The 20,204-nt window shown below is 48.3% G+C and overlaps 1 protein-coding gene across 1 annotated transcript in view; it reads right to left on the reverse strand.

Moving 5' to 3' along the window:
* Positions 1 to 13,074: 13,074 nt before the first annotated feature.
* The window catches only part of LOC138498726 (fish-egg lectin-like), a 567,060-nt gene continuing 559,930 nt past the window's right edge, over positions 13,075 to 20,204 (reverse strand). The window contains exon 4 of the mRNA XM_069622365.1: positions 13,075 to 14,585. Within this exon, the coding sequence (XP_069478466.1) occupies positions 14,441 to 14,585 (145 nt within the window). The 3' untranslated portion in view covers positions 13,075 to 14,440. The remainder of the gene's footprint in view (positions 14,586 to 20,204) is intronic.

Genomic DNA, 20,204 nt, shown 5'->3' on the forward strand with positions numbered 1-20,204 from the left:
TAGTATCCAACATGCATCCTGGGCCATTGTTAAAGCTCTCTGTAGTATCCACCATGCCTCCCGTGTCATTGTTACTGCTCTCTGTAGTATCCACCATGCATCCTCAGCCATTGTTACAGCTCTCTGTATTATCCACCATGCACCCTGGGGCTTTGTACAGCTCTCTGTATCATCCACCATGCATCCCGGGCCATTGTTAAAGCTCTCTGTATTATCCACCATGAATCCCGGGACATTGTTACAGCTCTATGCATTATCCACCATGCATCCCGGGACATTGTTACAGCTCTCTGTATCATCCACCATGCATCTGGGCCATTGTTAAAGCTCTCTGTATTATCCACCATGCATCCCGGGTCATTGTTACAGCTCTCTGTATCATCCACCATGCATCTGGGCCATTGTTAAAGCTCTCTGTATTATCCACCATGCATCCCGGGGCATTGTTACAGCTCTCTGTATCATCCACCAGGCATCTAGGCCATTGTTAAAGCTCTCTGTAATATCCACCATGCACCCTGGGGCTTTGTTACAGATCTCTGTATTATCCACCATGCATCCCGGGCCATTGTTAAATCTCTCTGTATTATCCAACATGCATCCCGGGACATTGTTAAAGCTCTCTGTATTATCCAGCCTGCATCCTGAGCCATTGTTAAAGCTCTCTGTATTATCCACCATGCATCCCAGGCCATTGTTAAAGCTCTCTGTATTATCCACCATGCATCCTGGGCCATTGTTAAAGCTCTCTGTATTATCCACCATGCATCCCGGGCCATTGTTAAAGCTCTCTGTAGTATCCAGCATGCATCCTGGGCCATTGTTAAAGCTCTCTGTATTATCCACCATGCATCCCGAGCCATTGCTAATGCTCTCTGTATTATCCAGCATGCATCCTGGGCCATTGTTAAAATTCTCTTTATTATCCACCATGCATCCTGGGCCATTGTTAAAGCTCTCTGTATTATCCACCATGCATCTCGGGTCATTTTTACAGCACCCTGTATTATCCACCATGCATCCCGAGCCATTGTTAAAGCTCTCTGTATTAGCCACCATGCATCCTGGGCCATTGTTAAAGCTCTATGTATTACCCACCATGCACCCTGGGGCTTTGTTACAGCTCTCTGTAGTATCCACCAGGAATCCTGGGCCATTGTTAAAGCTTTCTGTATTATCCACCATGCATCCTGGGCCATTGTTAAAGCTCTCTGTGTTGTCCACCATGCATCCTGGGCCATTGTTAAAGCTCTCTGTAGCATCCACCATGTGTCTTGGGACATTGTTAAAGCTCTCTGTCTTATCCACCATGCATCCTGGGGCATTGTTAAAGCTCTCGTATTATCCAACATGCATCCAGGGCCATTGTTAAAGCTCTGTGTATTATCCACCATGCATCCTGGGCAATTGTTACAGCGCTCTGTATTATTCACTGTGCATCCCGGGTCATTGATACAGCTCTCTGTATTATTCACCATGCACCCTGGGGCTTTGTTACAGCTCTCTGTATTATCCAGCATGCATCCTGGGCCATTGTTAAAGCTCTCTGTATTATCCACCATGCATCTCGGGTCATTGTTACAGCTCTCTGTATTATCCACAATGCATCCAGAGCCATTGTTAAATCTCTCTGTATTATCCACCATGCATCCTGGACCATTGTTAAAGCTCTCTGTATTATCCACCATGCATCCCGGGTCATTGTTACAGCTCTCTGTATTATCCACCATGCATCCCGGGGCATTGTTAAGGTTCTCTGTGTTTTCCACCATGCACCCTGGGGCTTTGTTACAGCTCTCTGTATTTTCCACCATGCACCCTGGGGCTTTGTTACAGCTCTCTGCAGTATCCACCATGCATCCTGGGCCATTGTTAAAGCTCTCTGTAGTATCCACCATGCATCCTGGGCCATTGTTAAAGCTCTCTGTAGTATCCACCATGCATCCCAGGTCATTGTTACTGCTCTCTGTAGTATCCACCATGCATCCTCAGCCATTGTTAGAGCTCTCTGTATTATGCACCATGCACCCTGGGGCTTTGTTACAGCTCTCTGTATCATCCACCATGCATCCTGGACCATTGTTAAAGCTCTCTGTATTATCCACCATGCATTCCGGGACATTGTTACAGCTCTCTGTATTATCCACCATGCATCCTTGGCCATTGTTACAGCTCTCTGTATCATCCACCATGCATTTGGGCCATTGTTAAAGCTCTCTGTATTATCCACCATGCATCCCGGGTCATTGTTACAGTTCTCTGCATCATCCACCATGCATCTGGGCCATTGTTAAAGCTCTCTGTATTATCCACCATGCACCCTGGGGCTTTGTTACAGCTCTCTATATTATCCATCATGCATCCCGGGCCATTGTTAAAGCTCTCTGTATTATCCACCATGCATCCTGGGCCATTGTTAAAGCTCTCTGTATTATCCACCATGCATCCCCGGCCATTGTTAAAGATCTCTGTAGTATCCAGCATGCATCCTGGGCCATTGTTAAAGCTCTCTGTATTATCCACCATTAAATCCCGGGTCATTGTTACAGCTCTCTGTAGTATCCACCATGCATCCTGGACAATTGTTAAAGCTCTCTGTATTATCCACCATGCACCCTGGGGCTTTGTTACAGCTCTCTGTATCATCCACCATGCATCCCGGCCCATTGTTAAAGCTCTCTGTATTATCCACCATGCATCCCGGGTCATTGTTACAGTTCTCTGTATCATCCACCATGCATCTGTCCCATTGTTAAAGCTCTCTGCATTATCCACCTTGCACCCTGGGGCTTTGTTACAGCTCTCTGTATTATCCACCATGCATCCCGGGCCATTGTTAAAGCTCTCTGTATTATCCACTATGCATCCTGGGCCATTGTTAAAGCTCTCTGTATTATCCACCATGCACCCGGGCCATTGTTAAAGCTCTCTGTGTTGTCCACCATGCATCCTGGGCCATTGTTAAAGCTCTCTGTAGCATCCACCATGTGTCTTGGGACATTGTTAAAGCTCTCTGTTTTATCCACCATGCATCCTGGGGCATTGTTAAAGCTCTCGTATAATCCAACATGCATCCAGGGCCATTGTTAAAGCTCTGTGTATTATCCACCATGCAGCCAGGGCAATTGTTACAGCGCTCTGTATTATTCACTGTGCATCCCGGGTCATTGATACAGCTCTCTGTATTATTCACCATGCACCCTGGGGCTTTGTTACAGCTCTCTGTATTATCCAGCATGCATCCTGGGCCATTGTTAAAGCTCTCTGTATTATCCACCATGCATCTCGGGTCATTGTTACAGCTCTCTGTATTATCCACAATGCATCCAGAGCCATTGTTAAATCTCTCTGTATTATCCACCATGCATCCTGGGCCATTGTTAAAGCTCTCTGTATTATCCACCATGCATCCCGGGTCATTGTTACAGCTCTCTGTATTATCCACCATGCATCCCGGGCCATTGTTAAAGCTCTCTGTATTATCCACCATGCATCCCGGGACATTGTTACAACTCTCTGTATTATCCACCATGCATCCTTGAACTTTGTTACAACTCTCTGTATCATCCACCATACTTTACTTTACTTTATAGCATTTGTATGGCGCACCATAAACCCATAGGTGTGAGGGCGCAGACAAAAACATAGAAGAAAAGGGATATAGAGAGGCTGAACGATTTAATGGAAAAAGTAACTGAAAACCAGGGGCAACTATTTGAAGAGGAAGGTTTTAAGGCCCTTCTTGAATGTATTCAGGGATGATGAATTTCTCAGTTGGTCAGGCAGAGTGTTCCAAAGCGCCGGTGCAGCTGAGGCAAAAGCACCACATTGTGCCTTTTTGCCTTTAACTCTGGGCTGCTGGAGCAGGTTCCGGTTGTTGGACCGAAGGTTTCTGGCAGAAGATTTTATTCCAATGTACCTTTGCAGGTAGGAGGGCATCTTGCCCTGAAGGCATTTAAAAGTGATGACCATAAGTCTGAAGGAGATTCTTGATTCAACGGGCAGCCAGTGTAGTGCTCGACGTGCCTCCGAGATATGTACCCGGTATGCAAGACCAGATACCACTCTAACAGCTCCGTTCTGAACCACCTGAAGGCGTTTGATGATTTTTTTACTGGAGCCTGCTAATAGGCTACAACAGTAGTCTAGTTTGGAGCCGATAATGGCTCGGGCGATGGTCTCAGCATTGGATTGGGAAATGTATGGACGCAGATGGGCTAACAATTTAATATAATAGTTGGCGGAAGAAACGGTACTGGCCACATAAGAATTCATCTTAAGTGATTGATCCAAAACCACGCCTAGGATTTTAACCTTAGGGAGAGTGGAAATTAGAGCATCTCCCAGCTGGAAATGTTTGTAAATTGGGTCTAATTTGGCTATGATGTTATCAGATCCTACAACCATGAGTTCTGTCTTGCTGCGATTGAGTGCAAGATTATTCAACATCATCCATTTTTCTATCATAGCAAAGATGCGATTAAGTTCTTTTTCATCCTCCGAATGCTGGCCTGTAAGAGGGATGACACATTGAGTGTCATCTGCATAGTTGGAAAAGAGGATTCCCTCATGGGCCAGGTGGGCAAAGAAAGGAAACATGAAGATGTTATAGATGCAAGGCGACAAACTGGCGCCTTGTGGAACTCCAAACAATGTCTGAATTGCAGGTGCTTTGGCATTGTTGGCACATACCCTGCTAGACCTGTTGGATAGGAATGAAAGTATCCAGTTGGTAGCGGCCTGCGAACAGTTAGCTACTGGCATGAGCCTGTCTGCTAATATGGCATGATCGACGAGATCGAATGCTGCCGATTGATCTAGGGAGATCAAAAGAGCGATCTTTTGAGAGTCCATTCTTTGTAGTAACTGTGACTTAAGGTCAAGAAGCGAGGTCTCCGTACCAAACCCTTGTCTGAATCCTGACTGAAAAGGATTAAGAATAGGGTGGGCATTTAGATGTTGCGCTATTTGAATATATGCTACTCGATCCAGTATCTTAAACAAGAAAGGAGTGTTAGTTATGGGCATATAATTTGTAGGGACGTTTTGATCCAAGCTGGGTTTTTTCAGTAAGGGAGTAACCCACGCTTGTTTCAAATCGTCTGGGACCGAACAGTTCTGCAATGAGGCATTTACAAATTCACATATGGCTTGAACAAGAGAGGGGGGACAGGTTTTGATAATTGTCAAAGCACAGGGATCCCCTGTGCAGTTGGTTGCCTTAAGTTTATTAATAATGGAAGCCAACTCCTCCTCTGATATAGGTGCATCTGGGCCAACAATGCATCTGGGCCATTGTTAAAGCTCTCTGTATTATCCACCATGAATCCCGGGTCATTGTTACAGTTCTCTGCATCATCCACCATGCATCTGGGACATTGTTAAAGCTCTCTGTATTATCCACCATGCACCCTGGGGCTTTGTTACAGCTCTCTGTATTATCCATCATCCATCCCGGGCCATTGTTAAAGCTCTCTGTATTATCCACCATGCATCCTGGGCCATTGTTAAAGCTCTCTGTATTATCCACCATGCAACCCCGGCCATTGTTAAAGCTCTCTGTATTATCCACCATTAAATCCCGGGTCATTATTACAGCTCTCTGTAGTATCCACCATGCATCCTGGGCCATTGTTAAAGCTCTCTGTATTATCCACCATGCATCCCGGGTTATTGTTACAGTTCTCTGTATCATCCACCATGCATCTGGCCCATTGTTAAAGCTCTCTGTATTATCCACCTTGCACCCTGGGGCTTTGTTACAGCTCTCTGTATTATCCACCATGCATCCCGGGCCATTGTTAAAGCTCTCTGTATTATCCACCATGTATCCCGGGCCATTGTTAAAGCTCTCTGTAGTATCAAGCATGCATCCTGGGCCATTGTTAAAGCTCTCTGTATTATCCACCATGCATCCCGGGTCATTGTTAAATCTCTCTGTTTTATCCACCATTCTTTCGGGCCATTGTTAAAGCTCTCTGTAGTATACAGCATGCATCCTGGGCCATTGTTCCAGCTCTCTGTATTATTCACCATGCATCCCGGGGCATTGTTACAGCTCTCTGTATTATCCACCATGCATCCCTGGTCATTGTTACAGCTCTCTGTATTATCCACCATGCACAGTGGGGCTTTATTACAGCTCTCTGTATTATCAACCATGCATCCCGGGCCATTGTTAAAGCTCTCTGTATTATCCACCATGCATCCTGGGCCATTGTTAAAGCTCTCTGTATTATCCACCATGCATCCCGAGCCATTGCTAAAGATCTCTGTATTATCCAGCATGTATCCTGGGCCATTGTTAAAGCTCTCTGTATTATCCACCACGCATCTCTGGTCATTGTTACAACTCTCTGTATTATCCACCATGCACCCCGCGCCATTGTTAAAGCTCTCTGTATTATCCACCATGCATCCTGGGCCATTGTTAATGCTCTCTGTACTATCCACCATGCATCACAGGTCATTGTTACAGCCCTCTGTATTATTCACCATGCATCCCGGGTCATTGTTACAGCTCTCTGTATTATCCACCATTCACCCTGGGGCTTTGTTAAAGCACTCTGTAGTATCCAACATGGATCCTGGGCCATTGTTAAAGCTCTCTGTAGTATATACCATGCATACCGGGTCATTGTTACAGCTCTCTGTAGTATCCACCATGCATCCTCAGCCGTTGTTACAGCTCTCTGTATTATCCACCATGCACCCTGGGGCTTTGTTATAGCTAACTGTATCATCTACCATGCATCCCGGGCTATTGTTTAAGCTCTCTGTATTATCCACCATGCATCCCGGGACATAGTTACAGCTCTATGCATCATCCACCATGCATCCCGGGACATTGTTACAGCTCTCTGTATCATCCACCATGCATCTGGGCCATTGTTAAAGCTCTCTGTATTATCCACCATGCATCCCGGGTCATTGTTACAGCTCTCTGTATCATCCACCAGGCATCTGGGCCATTGTTAAAGCTCTCTGTAATATCCACCATGCACCCTGGTGCTTTGTTACAGATCTCTGTATTATCTACCATGCATCCCAGGCCATTGTTAAATCTCTCTGTATTATCCACCATGCATCCTGGGCCATTGTTAAAGCTCTCTGTATTATCCACCATGCATCCTGGGCCATTGTTAAAGCTCTCTGTAGTATCCAGCATGCATCCTGGGCCATTGTTAAAAGTTCTCTGTATTATCCACCATGCATACCGGGCCATTGTTAAAGCTCTCTGTATTATCCACCATGCATCCTGGGCCATTGTTAAAGCTCTCTGTATTATCCACCATGCATCCCGGGCCATTGTTAAAGCTCTGTGTAGTATCCAGCATGCATCCTGGGCCATTGTTAAAGCTCTCTGTATTATCCACCATGCACCCCGAGCCATTGCTAAAGCTCTCTGTATTATCCAGCATGCATCCTGGGCCATTGTTACAGCTCTCTTTATTATCCACCATGCATCCTGGGCCATTGTTAAAGCTCTCTGTATTATCCACGATACATCCCGAGCCATTGTTAAAGCTCTCTGTATTATCCACCATGCATCCTGGGCCATCGTTAAAGCTCTCTGTATTATCCACCATGCATCCTGGGCCACTGTTAAAGCTCTCTGTATTATCCACCATGCATCCCGGGTCATTGTTACAGATCTCTTTATTATCCACCATGCACCCTGGGCCTTTGTTACAGCTCTCTGTATTATCCACCATGCACCCTGGGGCTTTGTTACAGCTCTCTGTAGTATCCACCATGCATCCTGGCCATTGTTAAAGCTCTGTGCAGTATCCACCATGCATCCTGGGCCATTGTTAAAGCTCTCTGTTCTATCCACCATGCATCCCGGGTCATTGTTACAGTTCTCTGTATTATCCACCATGCACCCTGGGGCTTTGTTACAGCTCTCTGTATCATCCACCATACATCCCTGGCCATTGTTAAAGCTCTCTTTATTATCCACCATGCATCCCTGGACATTGCTGCAGCTCTCTGTATTATCCACCAGGCATCCCGGAACATTGTTACAGCTCTCTGTACCATCCACCATGCATCTGGGCCATTGTTAAAGCCCTCTATATCATCCACCAGGCATCCCGGGTCATTGTTACAGCTCTCTGTATCATCCACCATGCATCTGGGCCATTGTTAAAGCTCTCTGTATTATCTACCATGCACCCTGGGCCTTTGTTAAAGGTCTCTGTGTTGTCCACCATGCATCCTGGGCCATTGTTAAAGCTCTCTGTATCATCCATCATGTATCCTGGGACATTGTTAAAGCTCTCTGTATTATCCAACATGCATCCTGGGCCATTGTTAAAGGTCTCTGTGTTGTCCACCATGCATCCTGGGCCATTGTTAAAGCTCTCTGTATCATCCATCATGTATCCTGGGACATTGTTAAAGCTCTCTGTATTATCCACCATGCATCCTGGGACATTGTTAAAGCTCTCGTATTATCCAACATGCTTCCGGGGCCATTGTTAAAGCAATGTGTATTATCCACCTTACATCCTGGGCAATTGTTACAGCTCTCTGTATTATTCACCGTGCATCCCGGGTTATTGTTACAGCTCTCTGTATTATTCACCATGCACCCTGGGGCTTTGTTACAGCTCTTTGTATTATCCACCATGCATCCCGGGCCATTGTTAAAGCTCTCTGTATTATCCACCATGCATCCTGGGCCATTGTTAAAGCTCTCTGTATTATCCACCATGCATCCCAGGCCATTGTTAAAGCTCTCTGTAGTATCCAGCATGCATCCTGGGCCATTGTTAAAGCTCTCTGTATTATCCATCATGCATCCCGAGCCATTGCTAAAGCTCTCTGTATTATCCAGCATGCATCCTGGGTCATTGTTCAAGCTCTCTCTATTATCCACCATGCATCTCGGGTCATTGTTACAGCTCTCTGTATTATCCACCATGCATCCCGAGCCATTGTTAAAGCTCTCTGTATTATCCACCATGCATCCTGGGCCATTGTTAAAGCTCTCTGTATTATCCACCATGCATCCCGGGTCATTGTTGCAGCTCTCTGTATTATCCACCATGCATCCCGGGTCATTGTTACAGCTCTCTGTATTATACACCATGCATCCCGGGTCATTGTTACAGCTCTCTGTATTATCCACCATGCACCCTGGGCCTTTGTTACGGCTCTCTGTATTATCCACCATGCATCCCGGGACATTGTTACAGCTCTATGCATCATCCACCATGCATCCCGGGACATTGTTACAGCTCTCTGTATCATCCACCATGCATCTGGGCCATTGTTAAAGCTCTCTGTATTATCCACCATGCATCCCGGGTCATTGTTGCAGCTCTCTGTATCATCCTCCAAGCATCTGGTCCATTGTTAAAGCTCTCTGTATTATCCACCATGCATCCGGGGACATTGTTACAGCTCTATGCATCATCCACCATGCATCCCGGGACATTGTTACAGCTCTCTGTATCATCCACCAGGCATCTGGGCCATTGTTAAAGCTCTCTGTAATATCCACCATGCACCCCGGGGCTTTGTTACAGATCTCTGTATTATCTACCATGCATCCCAGGCCATTGTTAAATCTCTCTGTATTATCCACCATGCATCCTTGGCCATTGTTAAAGCTCTCTGTATTATCCACCATGCATCCTGGGCCATTGTTAAAGCTCTCTGTAGTATCCAGCATGCATCCTGGGCCATTGTTAAAGTTCTCTGTATTATACACCACGCATACCGCGCCATTGTTAAAGCTCTCTGTATTATCCACCATGCATCCTGGGCCATTGTTAAAGCTCTCTGTATTATCCACCATGCATCCCGGGCCATTGTTAAAGCTCTGTGTAGTATCCAGCATGCATCCTGGGCCATTGTTAAAGCTCTCTGTATTATCCACCATGCACCCCGAGCCATTGCTAAAGCTCTCTGTATTATCCAGCATGCATCCTGGGCCATTGTTACAGCTCTCTTTATTATCCACCATGCATCCTGGGCCATTGTTAAAGCTCTCTGTATTATTCAACATGCATCCTGGGCCATTGTTAAAATTCTCTTTATTATCCATCATGCATCCTGGGCCATTGTTAAAGCTCTCTGTATTATCCACCATCCATCTCGGGTCATTGTTACAGCTCTCTGTATTATCCACCATACATCCCGAGCCATTGTTAAGGCTCTCTGTATTATCCACCATGCATCCTGGGCCATCGTTAAAGCTCTCTGTATTATCCACCATGCATTCTGGGCCATTGTTAAAGCTCTCTGTATTATCCACCATGCATCCCGGGTCATTGTTACAGCTCTCTGTATTATACACCATGCATCCCGGGTCATTGTTACAGATCTCTTTATTATCCACCATGCACCATGGGCCTTTGTTACAGCTCTCTGTAGTATCCACCATGCATCCTGGCCATTGTTAAAGCTCTGTGCAGTATCCACCATGCATCCTGGGCCATTGTTAAAGCTCTCTGTTCTATCCACCATGCATCCCGGGTCATTGTTACAGTTCTCTGTATTATCCACCATTTACCCTGGGGCTTTGTTACAGCTCTCTGTATCATCCACAATGCATCCCTGGCCATTGTTAAAGCTCTCTTTATTATCCACCATGCATCCCGGGACATTGCTGCAGCTCTCTGTATTATCCACCAGGCATCCCGGAACATTGTTACAGCTCTCTGTACCATCCACCATGCATCTGGGCCATTGTTAAAGCCCTCTATATCATCCACCAGGCATCCCGGGTCATTGTTACAGCTCTCTGTATCATCCACCATGCATCTGGGCCATTGTTATAGCTCCCTGTATTATCTACCATGCACCCTGGGCCTTTGTTACAGCTCTCTGTAGTATAGTATCTACCATGCATCCTGGGCCATTGTTAAAGCTCTCTGTATTATCCAACATGCATCCTGGGCCATTGTTAAAGCTCTCTGTGTTGTCCACCATGCATCCTGGGCCATTGTTAAAGCTCTCTGTATCATCCATCATGTATCCTGGGACATTGTTAAAGCTCTCTGTATTATCCACCATGCATCCTGGGACATTGTTAAAGCTCTCGTATTATCCAACATGCTTCCGGGGCCATTGTTAAAGCAATGTGTATTATCCACCTTACATCCTGGGCAATTGTTACAGCTCTCTGTATTATTCACCGTGCATCCCGGGTTATTGTTACAGCTCTCTGTATTATTCACCATGCACCCTGGGGCTTTGTTACAGCTCTTTGTATTATCCACCATGCATCCCGGGCCATTGTTAAAGCTCTCTGTATTATCCACCATGCATCCTGGGCCATTGTTAAAGCTCTCTGTATTATCCACCATGCATCCCAGGCCATTGTTAAAGCTCTCTGTAGTATCCAGCATGCATCCTGGGCCATTGTTAAAGCTCTCTGTATTATCCATCATGCATCCCGAGCCATTGCTAAAGCTCTCTGTATTATCCAGCATGCATCCTGGGCCATTGTTCAAGCTCTCTCTATTATCCACCATGCATCTCGGGTCATTGTTACAGCTCTCTGTATTATCCACCATGCATCCCGAGCCATTGTTAAAGCTCTCTGTATTATCCACCATGCATCCTGGGCCATTGTTAAAGCTCTCTGTATTATCCACCATGCATCCCGGGTCATTGTTGCAGCTCTCTGTATTATCCACCATGCATCCCGGGTCATTGTTACAGCTCTCTGTATTATACACCATGCATCCCGGGTCATTGTTACAGCTCTCTGTATTATCCACCATGCACCCTGGGCCTTTGTTACGGCTCTCTGTATTATCCACCATGCACCCGGGGGCATTGTTACAGCTCTCTGTAGTATCCACCATGCATCCTGGCCATTGTTAAAGCTCTGTGCAGTATCCACCATGCATCATGGGCCATTGTTAAAGCTCTCTGTTGTATCCACCAGGCATCCCGGGTCATTGTTACAGCTCTCTGTAGTATCCACCATGCATCCTCAGCCGTTGTTACAGTTCTCTGTATTATCCACTATGCACCCTGGGGCTTTGTTACAGCTCTCTGTATCATCCACCATGCATCCCTGGCCATTGTTAAAGCTCTCTTTATTATCCACCATGCATCCCGGAACATTGTTGCAGCTCTCTGTATTATCCACCAGGCATCCCGGGACATTGTTATAGCTCTCTGTATCATCCACCATGCATCTGGGCCATTGTTAAAGCCCTCTGTATCATCCACCAGGCATCCCGGGTCATTGTTACAGCTCTCTGTATCATCCACCATGCATCTGGGCCATTGTTAAAGCTCTCTGTGTTATCCACCATGCACCCTGGGGCTTTGTTACAGCTCTCTGTATTATCCACCATGCATCCAGGGCCATTGTTACAGCTCTCTGTAGTATCCACCATGCACCCTGGGGCTTTGTTACAGCTCTCTGTATCATCCACCATGCATCTGGGCCATTGTTAAAGCTCTCTGTATCATCCACCATGCATCTGGGCCATTGTTAAAGCTCTCTGTATTATCCACCATGTATCCCGGGCCATTGTTAAAGCTCTCTGTATTATCCACCCTGCATCCTGGGCCAGGGGGCCTGGCTTTCTCGAATGAAGAAAACGTATTTCCCAGCACACCCTTACGAGGCTCCTCATCACAGTCCATTGTTATCCGCCTGTCTAAGAGAACACGGTTTGGTGTAAGGACCCTTTGTGCTGCTGGTATCTTACATTTGAACTGTCTCACATTTTGCTTCAGGGATAAAAAGAAGTGATTGTTGCTTCCGAAAAGCACTTAAGTCCTTTGACTCTTTAGTTGGACAACTTTCCTCATCTACCCATCGCCTGGTTTGATTTGCTTTGATTTGATAGGTTATTTAAAATGCGCTGAATACCCAGAAAGGCAGGTTAAGGTGAACAACCACAGCATGTCTGCATCATATACTAACATGTTCCAGGCATGCTCTTCCTGGAAGAGCGGATGGGACGCGTAGACAGTGAGCCAGAGAGGGAACTTCTCAGAGCTTTCCAAAGCGGCTCTGGATTACAAAGACAGTTGAACATGTAGGGGCAATGCACGCTGTCCGTGCATTGGAAGTAATGTAGAGGTCAGCACAACTTTAATATTCTGAATTTATTGAGGTCTTGAAGTCCAGCATGAATGAGGAAAGACAGGGAAAGAAGTACAAGCTCAAAAAGGGATGGAAAAAGTCCATGTTCCTGTGCACATAAAGGCGAGCGGCTGCACCATCATGAGAAGCATGAGACACACCAAGACTGGAGAAGAGACTTCATAGCAAGAGTGAGCTGGAGAAAGAGAGAGAAAGACACGTGCACAGAAGAGACTTCATAGCAAGAGTGAGCTGGTGAGAGAGAGACACGTGCTCAGAAGAGACTTCATTGCAAGAGTGAGCTGGAGAGGGAAAGGCACGTGCACAGAAGAGACTCCATAGCAAGAGTGAGCTGGAGAGAGAGAGACACGTGCTCAGAAGAGACTCCATAGCAAGAGTGAGCTGGAGAAAGAGAGAGACACGTGCAGAGCAGAGTAGAGACTTCATAGCAGGAGTGAGCTGGAGAGGGAAAGGCACGTGCACAGAAGAGACTCCATAGCAAGAGTGAGCTGGAGAAAGAGAGAGACACGTGCAGAGCAGAGAAGAGACTTCATAGCAAGAGTGAGCCGGAGAGAGAGAAAGGCATGTGCACAGAAGAGACTTCACAGCAAGAGTGAGCCGGGATAGAGAGAGAGAGAGAGAGACACGTGCAGAGAAGAGACTCCATAGCAAGAGTGAGATGGAGAGAGAGAAAGACACGTGCACAGAAGAGACTTCACAGCAAGAGTGAGCCGGGAGAGAGAGAAAGACACGTGCAGAGCAGAGAAGAGACTTCATAGCAAGAGTGAGCTGGAGAGGGAAATGCAAGTGCACAGAAGAGACTTCACAGCAAGAGTGAGCCGGGAGATAGAGAAAGACACGTGCACAGATGAGACTTCACAACAAGAGTGAGCTGGAGAGGGAAAGACACGTGCACAGAAGAGACTTCACACCAAGAGTGAGCTGGAGAGAGAGAAAGACACGTGCACAGAAGAGACTTCACAACAAGACTGAGCGGGAGAGAGAGAGAGAGAGAGACACGTGCTCAGAAGAGACTTCATAGCAAGAGTGAGCGGGAGAGAGACAGAGAAAGACACGTGCACAGAAAAGACTTCATAGCAAGAGTGAGCCGGGAGAGAGAGAGAGAGAGACACGTGCAGAGCAGAGACAGAGACTTCATAGCAAGAGTGAGCTGGAGAGGGAAAGGCACGTGCACAGAAGAGACTCCATAGCAAGAGTGAGCAGGAGAGAGAGAAAGACCTGTGCACAGAAGAGACTTCATAGCAAGAGTGAGCTGGAGAGAGAGAAAGACGTGCACAGAAGAGACTCCATAGCAAGAGTGAGCTGCAGAGAGAGAAAGACACGTGCACAGTGGTCTCTTGTCTTGCCTCCGATTTAATTGATACATTTCAGGATCTTGTTCTCAATGGTGATTAGCCAGAGTTGGTCGAGGTCATAGGTCACATGTCGGAACTTCTCTGATTGGAAGGTCAGCTGCTTCCAGTGAGTTCCGGTCGGGGATGATGTATTGATGCCAACCCTAAAAAAGATGATTAAGCATGTGGATTATGACAATCTGGTGAAATATTCCCCGAGCTCATAGTGTTAAAATATGCCATGCGAATCACGTCACATTGCCTACAGGTGAATATCACTAGAAATGGGCGTCGCAAACATTGCAGACATCTGAGCAGGACGCACCTGCCCCATGCACTCTAGTGACCGGGAAGTGTGGACCCCATGCTCCTTATGACTGGACTCACCTGCCCCATGCACTCTAGTGACCGGGAAGTGTGGATCCCATGCTCCTTCTGACTGGACGCACCTGTCCCATGCACTCTAGTGACCGGGAAGTGTGGACCCCATGCTCCTTCTGACTGGTCGCACCTGCCCCATGCGCTCTAGTGACCGGGAAGTGTGGACCCCATGCTCCTTCTGACTGGACGCACCTGTCCCATGCGCTCTAGTGACCGGGAAGTGTGGATCCCATGCTCCTTCTGACTGGACGCACCTGCCCCATGCGCTCTAGTGACCGGGAAGTGTGGATCCCATGCTCCTTCTGACTGGACGCACCTGTCCCATGCGCTCTAGTGACCGGGAAGTGTGGACCCCATGCTCCTTATGACTGGACGCACCTGCCCCATGCGCTCTAGTGACCGGGAAGCGTGGATCCCATGCTCCTTCTGACTGGACGCACCTGTCCCATGCGCTCTAGTGATCGGGAAGCGTGGACCCCATGCTCCTTCTGAACAGGACGCACCTGTCCCATGAGCTCTAGTGACCGGGAAGCGTGGATCCCATGCTCCTTCTGAACAGGACGCACCTGTCCCATGCACTCTAGTGACCGGGAAGCGTGGATCCCATGCTCCTTCTGACTGGACGCACCTGTCCCATGCACTCTAGTGACCGGGAAGCGTGGATCCCATGCTCCTTCTGACTGGACGCACCTGTCCCATGCACTCTAGTGACCGGGAAGTGTGGATCCCATGCTCCTTCTGACTGGACGCACCTGTCCCATGCACTCTAGTGACCGGGAAGTGTGGATCCCATGCTCCTTCTGACTGGGCGCACCTGTCCCATGCACTCTAGTGACCGGGAAGTGTGGATCCCATGCTCCTTATGACTGGACCACCTGCCCCATGCACTCTAGTGACCGGGAAGTGTGGATCCCATGCTCCTTATGACTGGACGCACCTGCCCCATGCACTCTAGTGACCGGGAAGTGTGGACCCCATGCTCCTTCTGACTGGACGCACCTGTCCCATGCACTCTAGTGACCGGGAAGCGTGGACCCCATGCTCCTTCTGACTGGACGCACCTGTCCCATGCACTCTAGTGACCGGGAAGCGTGGATCCCATGCTCCTTCTGACGGGACGCACCTGCCCCATGCACTCTAGTGACCGGGAAGCGTGGATCCCATGCTCCTTATGACTGGACGCACCTGCCCCATGCACTCTAGTGACCGGGAAGTGTGGATCCCATGCTCCTTATGACTGGACGCACCTGTCCCATGCGCTCTAGTGACCGGGAAGTGTGGATCCCATGCTCCTTATGACTGGACGCACCTGCCCCATGCGCTCTAGTGACCGTGAAGCGTGGACCCCATGCTCCTTCTGACTGGACGCGCCTGCCCCATGCGCTCTAGTGACCGGGAAGCGTGGACCCCATGCTCCTTATGACTGGACGCACCTGCCCCATGCGCTCTAGTGACCGGGAAGCGTGGATCCCATGCTCCTTCTGACTGGACGCGCCTGCCCCATGCGCTCTAGTGACCGGGAAGTGTGGATCCCATGCTAATCTGACTGGACGCGCCTGTCCCATGCGCTCTAGTGACCGGGAAGTGTGGACCCCATGCTCCTTATGACTGGACGCACCTGTCCCATGCGCTCTAGTGACCGGGAAGTGTGGATCCCATGCTCCTTCTGACTGGACGCACCTGCCCCATGCGCTCTAGTGACCGGGAAGTGTGGACCCCATGCTCCTTCTGACTGGACGCACCTGCCCCATGCGCTCTAGTGACCGGGAAGTGTGGACCCCATGCTTCTTCTGACTGGACGCACCTGTCCCATGCGCTCTAGTGACCGGGAAGTGTGGACCCCATGCTCCTTCTGACTGGACGCACCTGCCCCATGCGCTCTAGTGACCGGGAAGTGTGGACCCCATGCTCCTTATGACTGGACGCACCTGCCCCATGCGCTCTAGTGACCGGGAAGTGTGGATCCCATGCTCCTTCTGACTGGACGCACCTGTCCCATGCGCTCTAGTGACCGGGAAGTGTGGATCCCATGCTCCTTATGACTGGACGCACCTGCCCCATGCACTCTAGTGACCGGGAAGTGTGGACCCCATGCTCCATATGACTGGACGCACCTGCCCCATGCACTCTAGTGACCGGGAAGTGTGGATCCCATGCTCCTTATGACTGGACGCACCTGCCCCATGCACTCTAGTGACCGGGAAGTGTGGACCCCATGCTCCTTATGACTGGACGCACCTGCCCCATGCACTCTAGTGACCGGGAAGTGTGGACCCCATGCTCCTTATGACTGGACGCACCTGCCCCATGCACTCTAGTGACCGGGAAGTGTGGATCCCATGCTCCTTATGACTGGACGCACCTGCCCCATGCACTCTAGTGACCGGGAAGTGTGGACCCCATGCTCCTTATGACTGGACGCACCTGCCCCATGCACTCTAGTGACCGGGAAGTGTGGATCCCATGCTCCTTATGACTGGACGCACCTGCCCCATGCACTCTAGTGACCGGGAAGTGTGGACCCCATGCTCCTTCTGACTGGACGCACCTGTCCCATGCACTCTAGTGACCGGGAAGTGTGGACCCCATGCTCCTTCTGACCGGACACACCTGTCCCATGCACTCTAGTGACCAGGAAGTGTGTACCCCATGCTCCTTCTGACCGGACGCACCTGTCCCATGCACTCTAGTGAGACAGAGTCTCCTGACCAGGAAGTGTGGACCCCATGCTCCTTCTGACTGGACGCACCTGCCCCATGCACTCTAGTGACCGGGAAGTGTGGATCCCATGCTCCTTATGACTGGACGCACCTGCCCATTGCACTCTAGTGACCGGGAAGTGTGGATCCCATGCTCCTTCTGACTGGACGCACCTGTCCCATGCACTCTAGTGACCGGGAAGTGTGGATCCCATGCTCCTTATGACTGGACGCACCTGCCCCATGCACTCTAGTGACCGGCAAGTGTGGACCCCATGCTCCTTATGAATGGACGCACCTGCCCCATGCAATCTAGTGACCAGGAAGTGTGGACCCCATGCTCCTTATGACTGGACGCACCTGTCCCATGCACTCTAGTGAGACAGAGTCTCCTAACCAGGAAGTGTGGACCCCATGCTCCTTCTGACTGGACGCACCTGCCCCATGCACTCTAGTGACCAGGAAGCTTGGATCCCATGCTCCTTCTGACTGGACGCACCTGTCCCATGCACTCTAGTGACCGGGAAGTGTGGATCCCATGCTCCTTATGACTGGACGCACCTGCCCCATGCACTCTAGTGACCGGGAAGTGTGGACCCCATGCTCCTTCTGACTGGGTGTGGTTTGTAAATAATCCCCTGCTATGAAACTTTGGAGACAATTGAGCTCATTGCGACTTTGCAGATTTACCGCCAGGATACCAGCAAATGGTAATACCGTTACCGGCATTCATTACCGCCAGATTATCAGTGCCGGTGATGGTGGTAAATCCCCATTCCATGGTTTTGCCAGTAGTGTGCAGGAATTACTGCCAGCTTTTAGCTGTGTTCACCCGGAAGGGAAACAAAAAATGTTGCTTCTCAACTGGTCCCAACATGAGGAACAAAAACCTCAAAAACCACATTGCAAGGCAGTTGGATGCACGGTTTCCGAGATATTTGCACCGCAATGCACCACAACAAACTGCACAATGCCAGGGTGAGGCGGCACAGCGACCTGCAGGATCATTTTGAACAATTCATGAGAGTGTTATCATGTCTGTCTAGCGGGTACTTCTGCTACAACAATTCATGAGAGTGTCATCATGTCTGTCTAGCGGGTACTTCTGCTACAACAATTCATGAGAGTGTCATCATGTCTGTCTAGCGGGTACTTCTGCTACAACAATTCATGAGAGTGTCATCATGTCTGTCTAGCAGGTACTTCTGCTACAACAATTCATGAGAGTGTCCTCATGTCTGTCTAGCGGGTATTTCTGCTACAACAATTCATGAGAGTGTCATCATGTCTGTCTAGCGGGTACTTCTGCTACAACAATTCATGAGAGTGTCATCATGTCTGTCTAGCAGGTACTTCTGCTACAATTCATGAGAGTGTTATCATGTCTATCTAGCGGGTACTTCTGCTACAACAATTCATGAGAGTGTCATCATGTCTGTCTAGTGGGTACTTCTGCTACAACAATTAATGAGAGTGTCATCATGTCTGTCTAGCAGGTACTTCTGCTACAACAATTCATAAGAGTGTCATCATGTCTGTCTAGCAGGTACTTCTGCTACAACTATTCATGAGAGTGTCATCATGTCTGTCTAGCGGGTACTTCTGCTACAACAATTCATGAGAGTGTCATCATGTCTGTCTAGCGGGTACTTCTGCTACAATAATTCATGAGAGTGTCATAATGTCTGTCTAGCGGGTACTTCTGCTACAACTATTCATGAGAGTGTCATCATGTCTGTCTAGCAGGTACTTCTGCTACAGTTATCATGTCTGTCGAGCGGGTACTTCTGCTACAACTATTCATGAGAGTGTCATCATGTCTGTCTAGCGGGTACTTCTGCTACAACAATTCATGAGAGTGTTATCATGTCTGTCTAGCGGGTACTTCTGCTACAACAATTCATGAGAGTGTCATCATGTCTGTCTAGCATGTACTTCTGCTACAACAATTCATGAGAGTGTCATCATGTCTGTCTAGCGGGTACTTCTGCTACAACAATTCATGAGAGTGTCATCATGTCTGTCTAGCGGGTACTTCTGCTACAACAATTCATGAGAGTGTCATCATGTCTGTCTAGCGGGTACTTCTGCTACAACAATTCATGAGAGTGTCATCATGTCTGTCTAGCGGGTACTTCTGCTACAACAATTCATGAGAGTGTCATCATGTCTGTCTAGCGGGTACTTCTGCTACAACAATTCATGAGAGTGTCATCATGTCTGTCTAGCGGGTACGTCTGCTACAACAATTCATGAGAGTGTCATCATGTCTGTCTAGCGGGTTCTTCTGCTACAACAATTCATGAGAGTGTCATCATGTCTGTCTAGCGGGTACTTCTGCTACAACAATTCATGAGAGTGTCATCATGTCTGTCTAACGGGTACTTCTGCTACAACAATTCATGAGAGTGTCATCATGTCTGTCTAGCGGGTACTTCTGCTACAACAATTCATGAGAGTGTCATCATGTCTGTCTAACGTGTACTTCTGCTACAACAATTCATGAGAGTGTCATCATGTCTGTCTAGCCGGTACTTCTGCTACAACAATTCATGAGAGTGTCATCATGTCTGTCTAGCAGGTACTTCTGCTACAACAATTCATAAGAGTGTCATCATGTCTGTCTAGTAGGTACAACAATTCATGAGAGTGTCACCATGTCTGTCTAGCAGGTACAACAATTCATGAGAGTGTCATCATGTC

Source organism: Ambystoma mexicanum, chromosome 5q (assembly GCF_040938575.1).
Source record: "Ambystoma mexicanum isolate Mex_15411 chromosome 5q, UKY_AmexF1_1, whole genome shotgun sequence".
Lineage (NCBI taxonomy): Eukaryota > Metazoa > Chordata > Amphibia > Caudata > Ambystomatidae > Ambystoma > Ambystoma mexicanum.